We start from the raw sequence: 10,706 nt of genomic DNA on the forward strand, positions 1-10,706 counted from the left end.
ACGGCGCATGTGTTCTTCTTTTGGCTCTACACTTCAAAAGTTTGGCTTTGAAATAAAAACAATTACTATGGCGTTAAAGTAGAGATTCTCGGCTTTTATTTAATGGTATTTGTGTACATATTAGTTTCACCATTTAGAAATGACAACACTTTTTATACATAGTCCTCCGTCCCCCGTCCCCCATTTCAGGGCATCAAAAGTAATGGAGTGCAGTGAGGCAAAAGAAGCAGATATGCTTCACTGTCCCATTACTTACGCAGGGCATATCAACAGTCACGTGTCTGAAATGTATTCTTCTTAGCAGAGGGTGCTAGTAGTGCTGTGTTTGTTGATGTATGCCAGACAGTTGCTTAAGAAAAGGCAGTGTTCTAGAGTTGTCACCAGGGGGTGACGTTTCGGCTGGGTCTTGGGGGGGGAAATGACGTGAGCGAGAGGTCTTGGGTGACCCAGACTGAGACTAAGTTGCGGTGTGGTGCCCTCCCTCCCTCCCTCCCTCCCAACCCTGGCTACTCCTAAACTCGACAGAAGAAGAAGAAGAAGAACAACAACAACAACAACAACAACAACAACAACAGCAGCTCTTTGAGACGAGGTCGTTACGTAGCCGAGCAGAAGAACAAGTAGAACAGCAAACAGGAAGAGAGGACAGGAAGAGAGAGTGCCGTGCGTCGTGGTACTTGGTGTTGCATCCGGGGAGACTGGTGATAAGACCAGCGAGAGAAGTCCCCAGCAGAGCCACAGTCCCTCCACTGCCTCCTCCAAGGGGAGCTGAAAAGAACCTCTCCCTGTCCTCCACCACAACTACTCTGAGGTGAATAAGCCGACTGTCAACCGTGCTGGGGGAGTGGAAACGTGAGGGGGGAAAAGGGGATAGGGAGGGAGGGAGGGAGGGAGAGAAGGAGGGAGGGAGGTGGAGAGAGCTCCTTATCAGGGTGAGAGGGGCCAAGTGTGGCTGAGAGAGATAGAGCAGAGAGAGAACAGAAGAGAGAAAACAGCTTGTGGCGGTCAGCGTGTGGAGACCCTGACCAGCAGGGCCGTCCAGTCGAGGAACAACTCCATGTCTGTGTGACTGGGGCCTCTGTTACAGGATCAAAACCAGTAATTAGCCTCACAGAACAGGACAGCATGAGGTGCGGACTCTCTGCCAAACGCAGAGATGCAAGTTAATCATCTTGCCAATAAAACAATGTTTTTTTCTCTGTGGGCCTGAAAGGAAGACGGGATGCTTTGAATTAAACGTAGTCCGTTTCGTTGGCAGAGGCCTTTATGAGAGCCGGCGAGTCTGGATGAACCGGCCTTGACCTGACCTGCACTGACGTCTCCAGGACACTGCAAATGGGAGTTTACATTTATATTCATGGCATTTAGCAGACGCCTTTATCCAAAGCGACTTACAACAAATACATTTGTTTAAGTATGTGAATCATCTATCCAACAGTCACCATAAGACAAAGTAATAAATGCTCACACCAGGGGCCATTGGCAGTCGTAATGCCAGGAGAGAACTTGTACAGGGGGAAAGTGGGGGTGAAGAGGTCTCAAGGGTTGGAGTTAGGGTTAGTACAGGGGGGGGTTAGTAGTGAGGGTGAAGAGGTCTTTAGGAGGGACTGTTAAGTAGTAGCCTGAAGAGATGGGTTTTCAATCTACGGCGGAAGATCGGTAGTGACTCTGCAGTCCTGACAGTGGTGGGAAGCTCATTCCACCAGCGGGGCGCCAGGACAGTGACAGAAGAGTTCAAATGGAACAGTATACATCAGGTACCTCTATGAGTACGCTTTGTTCTACTGTTCTATTCTCAGAGCACACCACTCCACTCCATCTTCAACCTCCACCCAACGCGTCCAACTAGGCCTTCGTTTGGGCCACACAGACACTCCAACCCCCAGAGGCCTACGGGTGCCCATGTGATGTCAACAGCAGTGTGTCACAGGACAGGGGTTCGTCTGTCTGCTGTCTGCTGTGTGTGTGTGTGTGTGTTGTGTGTTGTGTGTGTGTATGTGTGACGTGTGTTTGTGTGGGGGCAATAAACACTGCGGGCGTCCGTGTGAGCAAAAGCCGGCCACGCTACAAGTCAAGACTCACCGCATGCCTTCGCCGCGTTGATGCACAGCTCCTCCACCACGTAGTCCCCGGGGGGGTAGGAGAGGGCGTTGGCGTCGCCGTCGCCCCCCCCACCGCCGCCCCGCCCCTGGTGGTAGAGCTGCACCCTCAGACAGGAGGGGGGCGTTTCCTGTTTGGGGTCGCGGGCCGAGACGCAGCCATTCTGATGCGAAGACGGACATGCAGGCGAATCCATGTCCATCACTGCAACACAGGCCATGTGAGGCTCAGCATATACATCCACCTGCGGTGGGAGGGAGGGAGGGAGGGAGGGAGGGGGAGAGAGGGAGAGTGAGAAGGAGAGGGAGAGAGAGAGCGAGGGAGAGAGAGAGAGAGCGAGGGAGAGAGGAGACAGGAGAGAGAGAGAGAGAGTTCATTAGCATGTATGAGTGTAAACAGACAGAGATGGAGAGAGGCTAACTTTAGAACTGCTTTGTTTACGGTTAACACTTGACATGCTCAAACAAGCAGTAACAGTACAGCTATAAACTTCCACATGCACTTCAACAACAAAGGTTCCTCAATGAAGAAAGCAAAGGTCAGAGCTGTGACTCACCTGACTGACTAACTATGGTACTTCACTTCACTTCTGAAACTCTGAGCGTAGGATGGCGACAACACGCACAGGGAAGTTAGTTCCCCCCCCGAAATATCTGATGGCCGTGGTATCGGCAGGCGGGGGTCATTTTCAACTAATAATAATTATGATAATGACAAACGACGTCCTCGGACATGAGCTAAGCCTGAGTCTGCTGTGGGTGAATGTCATGCTGTGTGAACGCACTGAGATAGGGAGGGGACAGCTGTCCTTAGCTTCGGTGAAAAAAAAAAAAAAAAAAAAACACAACGTCCTTTTGAGCGGTCTGTGTGTGGGATGACATCAAAAACAACTAGAACAACTGCCTGTTCCAGGACGCTATGCGAACCTCCTGTTTATGAATGCGAACCTCCTGTTTATGAATGGCGATCCCAGGTTTTGTACATCATGTGATGATGGTACTACGACGGCAGGCTCCTTCTCTTCCCCCCCCCCCCCTCTCTCTCTCTACTATCTGCAGTGCAGGGCGAGAGAGAACCTTGTTACAGTTGTCCAAACTTATGACTTGAGTTGTGAATAAAAGGCACGTTCCTAAGTCCCCCTGTCCAAACCCAGGTCTGTCTTTGTGGCCATTCATTTTCTGTCCAGAAAAAAGAAAAAGAAAAGGAGGAACAAGACAAAGATCACTATCCTGCTCCGAGAACTTCCTCATAAAGGTCTGGTTTGTCTGGGCTTGGGGCCCCCGGCCTGGTCGAGGGGGGCGGGGGGGGGGGCTACTGGGCCAACTGTAGGCCAGGCGAGGCTGGTGGAGGCAGAGATCTGAGGTCGGGGCTCAATGAAATGCATTACAATACCGTTCCTCATTCCTCTCCATGCGTTACACTGGGCCCGTCCTCCGATTTCTACCTCCACCAGCCTCCCCTGCTGTTAGCCACAGTGCTGCTGGAATGACCAAACACAATGAGAGTGACACATCCAGTCAGTGTTAGCAGCCGTGGGGAACGAGGTTTCATCTCTGTGGAATGACGCCACTGGACGGAAATGAGCAAGAACGCCTCGGGCCCGGGCATAAATCTACAGAATTAACAAAAACATGTGACTAAATCGCTCTAAATCGGATTATGTTTCAACCGTTCCCCTGGCGTTGTATTCACATGACAGACGTTATTGGCCAGACCTCAGATTCGTTCCATCTATCCACTTTTCATTTGGATGTCACCGACGTTTAAATTTAATCCTACAGCTTTCAGACTACTGCGACCTACGGGATTGGCCAAGTCTACCCCTGGACGCGTGGGCGGCTCCCACCAGTCTCCAATGAAAACCTCACGCGTCAAACAAGTGACAAACTTACAACAGCAGTCTCACCTCATTCAGTGCCGAGGGTGAATAAAGTCGCTCAAATTGTCCACATTCTAGAGTGCCACGGGCGACTTTATTCACCAAAAATGCATAAATTGCATATTTCCAAGCAAAGTATTGTTGCTAGGTAAAAACCGCAAAAAAAACAAAACACTTGGCACTCTAGGTGGTGGGTGTTCCGGAATTCTTTGGCCGTTGGTGAGTTAAGGAACACGGTTTTATGTATAAATCTATTTCATAAACCTTGCAATGCAGGTTTGATTGAATAGCAGTCTAACTGTGGCTAAGGTGTCCCATGCAACTCAGTGATGGTATTGACAATATTGTACCCCACCCTAAAACATGGTGACCTAGAGGACATGGCTAATTGATTCATGATCAATACCCCCCAGCTTAAACCCCCGATCTGATGCCTGCTGAAACAAGCGCAAAAAGCAGAAAACGATTTTTAGGTTAACGCACTTTATTTGCATTTAGGCTACTTGACACATCATGCATGCGTCACAGCAAGGAAACAAAATGAGTGTTTTGGATATCTTGCTACCTCCAGACTCTTTTAAATGAGTGTTTTGGATATCTTGCTACCTCCAGACTCTTTGCACAGTCAGCCGCTTTGTGTTCCAACCTGGTTTATAACTGGAGGCTGTGGGCAAAAAGAGGGTTGGAAAAGTACTGGGGAATTTCCATCAAACATGAGTAACGGCAGCAACAGCGAGACAGCTCAGCCCATATCTCCTCTCCTACACCGGTGGTGCAGTAGGTCGCTTCTTCGCTCTCCCTCGATTGCTTTGTTATCAGCATATCTTATCACAAATGACCACTATCTTAATTGTAGTTATGATTACAGTTCACTTTCGTTACGTCAGCAGTTGTAAAAAAAAAAGAAAGAAAAAAAAAGAAAAAATAGACTTAATAAACACTTGGACTTAAGAAACATTAAACCGAGACATCTCCATATCAGAATCTTTTTCAGAGATAGGCCCACAACGTTAGGGTTAGGGCTAGGGCTAGGGTTACGGTTAGGGCTAGGGCTAGGGTAGAAACGCTGATCACATTAAACTAGATACTGTCCACCTATCAATGAGATCATCATTGGCCCTCATCGTTTTATCTGATTGTGCATCAAAATCTCCTCATACAGGATTTACCCGTGTCGGCCCTTTCAAATGAAAGAAGGAATTGTCGAAGCAAAGCAAGACGTGCACCGTCCTCTTCGGCCTCGGGGCCTTCAGCCGGTCACGTACTGCTGATCACATGATACGTCCTGACACGGAAATAGCTTGACAGGAGGACCAATCACAGGACACCCGCTGAGGACACTCAGCGCAGCCGGGGTCTAGTTACAGCGTCACACACTCCATCACAGACGCAATAAAGCGATATCAGATAAAACATTTTTAAGGTGTATTTAGTGCCGAGGGTGGATAAAGTCGCCCGAATTGTTAACATTCTAGTCGAGTTTCATGCACCAAAAATGCGTCAATTATGATGCTTTGCATTTTTGTAGCCAATCAAAGTGTTGTTGCTAGGGAAATACCAGAACACCATAGAACCATAATACCATAGAACACTTGGCAGTCTAGGTGGTGAGTGTTCCAGCAGTGTTCTGACAGTGAGTGAGTTAAGAGTGAAATGTAACGATGACAACAACAACAATGTTCTCAAGCAGACACCAGCGGACTGGAGCTGAGGAGTCACAGGCTCCCCTGTTACCAGGCAGATCAGCTTTGACACCCTGAGGGCTTTAAGGCATCACTCTCTCCCAGACACCTATGGGCATGTTCACTCTGGCCAATGCCCGGGCACAGCAGTAATTAAACACCTTGGTTCAGCCACTACTGTTGTGTAATCGGATCTTGAAGAGTCTGCTGTGAAATGACTTAAACTGAATATGACTTAAACTGAAATGACTTAAACTGAAATGACTTAAACTGAAATGACCCAAACGGAAGCTAAAAAAATTACCTAAATTAAAGAAGGTTGCACACCCCTAGTTTACACGTAAAAGCATCACTGCAACAATACAAAAGCCATGCAACGTACAGTAGGCAGCCTCAGAGAAGATAATGACAAAAGAAAGACAAGACAACACCGACTTTATAGGCCAACCTATTTCTGCAGTAGTGCTTGTTCAACATTCTGCTGGTGTTCTGCTGTGTTCTAGAGTGTCTGCAGTGTTCTAGAGCGTCAGTGTTCCAGAGTGGCAGTTGTTCTACAGTGTTCTAGAGTGTTCTGCAGTGTTCTACAGCGTCAGTGTTCTAGAGTGTTCTGCAGTGTTCTAGAGTGTCAGAACCACAGCTGATGGATGCACCTCCCAGGAGCGATACATCGTTCTCAACCTGGCACAGAGACGACAGACACTCCGTCAGGTCTGACAGAGAAATCCATGCTGAGTTACAGCTGGTGGTACGTCTTCTCTGCACAGTCAGGATGATAATTGAGGGGATTTAAGAAGCTGTTAGTTCCAGCTCTTGGTAACGTAATCCACTGTGGCACTTGTGGTGTTTCTGCAAATTGCGAAAAACAAAAGAGAAGACTGGCATAATGGACACTTCCTCTAGAAAGCTGCTCTGCAGTATGAACAGCACACCCACCACCTCCTCTGCAGGGTGAACAGCACACCCACCACCTCCTCTGCAGGGTGAACAGCACACCCACCACCTCCTCTGCAGGGTGAACAGCACACCCACCACCTCCTCTGCAGGGTGAACAGCACACCCACCACCTCCTCTGCAGGGTGAACAGCACACCCACCACCTCCTCTGCAGGGTGAACAGCACACCCACCACCTCCTCTGCAGGGTGAACAGCACACCCACCACCTCCTCTGCAGTATGAACAGCACACCCACCACCTCCTCTGCAGGGTGAACAGCACACCCATCACCTCCTCTGCAGTGTGAACAGCACACCCACCACCTCCTCTGCAGCATGAACAGCACACCCATCACCTCGGTGCCACAGAGGAGGGCCACACCATGCATGGACTTAACTCACTAACTGACAAACAATTCCAGAACATTCACAACATTCACAACGTTCACCTAGCAACAACACTTTGATTGGCTACAGAATGAAGCATCACCTTTTATGCATTTTTGGTGAATAAAGTCACCCTCGGCACTCTAGAATGGTAATAATTTGGGCGACTTCATTCACCCTCTGCACTAAATGTATGGGGAAAATACCTGTCTGTCATGATTCTATTGCTCCAAAGTTCACTGACAAACAATGAGTGAATCCGTCTCTGTGTCTGTTTGAACTCCCACAGGTGGGAAACAGACACTTATGTGTCACTAACTAGCTCACTGCATTCGTGCTAAGCTATAAGCCATACTTTGTAGCTATTCAAAAACCCACTGGGGCTTTCCCGTATAATCCCCTAACCCTAACCCTAACCCCCCCCACCCCATGTGTACGCACACATACACACACATACACAGACATATAGCCTCCCCTTGCTAGAGCACACATACTCCACACTGCTGGTTTGGTCATGGGGGTGTTATCATCCAGCAGGCAGAAGAGAGAGTTACTTGTTTCAGGCTTATCTGGGCTGTGGAGTGTGCTGGGGCCTCCACTATCAGAGCAGCCAGGCGGTGTCCTGTCCACTCTGCCTTTACCGCATGCAGCTTCCTTCATCTCACTGGTGCTACACAACTGCTCCTGTCTGCTAACAACCCGGAACGTGCAGAGCAACATGTAGCAGCTGGGCCAAAGGCAACTGCGTCCAATGGCGTCAGCTATCACCTTACAGCTTACAAAACCCTCCTCTGAACCTTTCTCCGGCCATTCCACCTGTTGGTACGGCCATTCAATGGTTCAACATATCAAGGGAAGCAAGAAACAGTTTAACATCCTAAAAACTAGCAGTCAACAACCTTTAGGCGTTACAAAATGAGAGAGAACTGGACATCAGAAAGAGCGGAGGCTAAATATCAGGTAACCCCTAACCCTAACCCTAACCCTAACAGTCGACTCACATACGGGTCAGCGGGACACACAAACACCACTGGTAGTCAAGTCACTGTGACCTAGTAGTCAAGTCACCTCTCTGCCAAACGTTTGTTGTTGGAAATTGTATCAAAACAGCTCACTGGGGGGCGCTTAGTGGCGTAGCACACTAATGCGCTTACCACGTAATCGCAAGGTTCCTGGTTCGATTCCGACCCTCGACCCGTCTTGCATGTCATCCCTCCTCTCCCTCTCTACTGTCTCTATCCCAATAAAGCAGAAATGTCCTAAAAACATTTAGGGCCAGGAGAACTTATAGTAGTCTTATCTTTGTTTATCTTAAAGTTGGATGTTGCTGGTTTGGTACGGCTGGAAGCACCCTAAGGTCAGTAACACTGGAATGCACTGACTGGAGCCCAAGTAGACTAGTACTTTAATTTCAATTTGAGTGGTGGCCCACTAGTCTGGTGACACTGGACTCTGAGAAGACGCAAGGGACTCTAAGCTCATTACTTAGGCTTAGGGTTGCAGTTATTGAGCTAATGAAGACTACTGCTATATATATATATATACATACACACACACACATCATATCACAAGGGACTCTAAGCTCATTACTTAGGCTTAGGGTTGCAGTTATTGAGCTAATGAAGACTACTGCTATATATATATATATACATACACACACACATCATATCACAAGGGACTCTAACCTCATTACTTAGGCTTAGGGTTGCAGCTATTGAGCAAATGAAGACTACTGCTATATATATATATACTTACACACACACATCATATCACATGAGAACAGGACAGAGGTTTCATCCTCTTTCAAACGATCCCTCAAAACCCATCTTTGTTTTTATTGTTGTTTTTACTGACTGTGCTTTTGTTTTTACATTTTTTTGTACATTTTATCTCTCCACCTATTCTTGTTCTCTCCATGGAATGTAATGTCTTAGAGTAGTGAGGAAAGTGCTATAGAAAATAAATGCATTATTATAATTATTCATATGCATTCTAACCCCTCCATCAATGTGACCTATGGACCGTGGCTCTGTAACGCCAGAGAGCAGGGACTAAGATCCCTGGTCAGGCGTAGAGTGTCCTCCAGTCCTTCCCAGCTATGAAATCCTGAGCTTATGCACCACATCACACACACCAATTATGTTGCATTCTGGCAGAGCAGTATTAAATGTTTGAAGCCAGCCAAGGATTTAGTTGAGGGGTTTGGGTGTGGTGGGGGTGGGGGCCGGGGCCGGGGCCGGGGCCGGATGATTACTCCCGTCATCCGGAGAGACAGACAGATCTGAGTTGACCTGGCATTCTCAGGTCTTATGCCTGGATTATCCTCTCATAGAGCTAAGCCAGTTTGTTTTGTCCAACAAATGCTGCAGCTTCTCCATGCTGGCTCACGGAGGTCCTAGGTGGAAAACTACAGCGCTGGCCTGGCAGGCAGATGTGGTTAAGGTGAATGGTAACTCGCAGTAAATACTATAACCATGATACTTCCCTGAAAACAAGAGGAAATGAGCCACAGTACTGAATTAAAACACACACACACACACACACACACACACACACACACACACACACACACACACACACACACACACACACACACACACTGGGTGTGTTTGCTATCTGCATTGCAGTAGTTAATCACTAGCCCAAGTGAAGACATTGAAAACAACCTTTCAAGAGAAAAAAACCAACTGTTGAATGATTCATCATCACTCGAACAAAAGCTCCCCCACCTGATTCAGTGGAACACAGTGTTATTGTTATGGTGAGTCTAGTACTCGGTGTCCGTTTAGCTAAGTGACTAAGTTAGTCGTTAGTTAGTTAGTTACAGTCACAGGTATATGAGGAGTGGTAGCCTGAGTTAGTTATGTGGCCATGTGCAATTGTTATTGAAATCAACTGACTAACACCATGTCAACTCCGAGGTACAACAACACTACTGACTGACTAACGTTAGCTTTGTTAACTTGTTGCATACCAGCCACCTGGCCAAACAGCTACCGGTTACATACGAGCCATTGGCATGGCAAAATGATAATAATAAGATGTTTGTTAAGTGTTTCTTCCTATAAGGGTATTGTTGCTCCCCTTGCGTGCATACGATTGACTCGGTCTCAGGAGAGTAGCAAGATTAGCTAAACCAACTATTCATCGTACTTACGTGACTGTTCACCTACAGTTCCTCCGGTCTGAATGAAATGCCAGAGAGGACGAGTATGACAGAGAGCCAAGAAAGTTATTCGTGTGCTTCGCGTAACAGATTCGGTTCCTTCTGATTGTTTCTTGTCGCTAGATGGCTAGATAAGTCCGTGTAGCATGCTAGCTTGACTGACAGCTTAGTCCGCCTCGCTCCCTCCAGGCGAAGTTCCAGATGTTCCCATCCAGACAACGAGACCTGACCTAGAGGTATTATTTCTCACACGTCCCAAATATATGATAGATCTGAGATGAACAAGCTAAACAAGTCTCTACGTGTAATATGTCTGCAGTCAGACAATAACTGTACAGTACTGCTGGCTGATCCTTCCGGAATCCCCTTGCTGCGTTGGGTCTGCTGCAGTTGCCATTCTGCGAGGGCGGAGACTGTTCGCAAAGGAATCAGGAAAAAGTTGACACGAGTGTATTTGTCGAAATCTGGCGTCGCTCTGTGGCCGTTTATTGCTATTGCACCTACCGCCTGTAGCCACTGATCAACTCATAGACTTACACATCAGGATCAAGGCAAGCACA

At 47.7% G+C, this 10,706-nt stretch overlaps 1 protein-coding gene across 2 annotated transcripts in view; it reads right to left on the reverse strand.

Moving 5' to 3' along the window:
• The window catches only part of jak2a (Janus kinase 2a), a 28,835-nt gene extending 18,337 nt beyond the window's left edge, over positions 1-10,498 (reverse strand). Inside the window, exons 1-2 of one of the 2 annotated variants that reach the window (XM_083670345.1) lie at positions 10,138-10,498; positions 2,083-2,344 (exon numbers count right to left, since the gene is read on the reverse strand). In XM_083670345.1, the coding sequence (XP_083526471.1) occupies positions 2,083-2,320 (238 nt within the window). In that variant the 5' untranslated portion in view covers positions 2,321-2,344; positions 10,138-10,498. Of the gene's footprint in view, positions 1-2,082; positions 2,345-2,656; positions 2,719-10,137 lie in introns of those variants that run through there. The other variant, XM_083670346.1, reaches the window with a different exon arrangement.
• Between the last annotated feature and the right edge of the window lie 208 nt (positions 10,499-10,706).

Source organism: Argentina silus (genome assembly GCF_951799395.1).
Source record: "Argentina silus genome assembly, chromosome: 5".
NCBI lineage: Eukaryota > Metazoa > Chordata > Actinopteri > Argentiniformes > Argentinidae > Argentina > Argentina silus.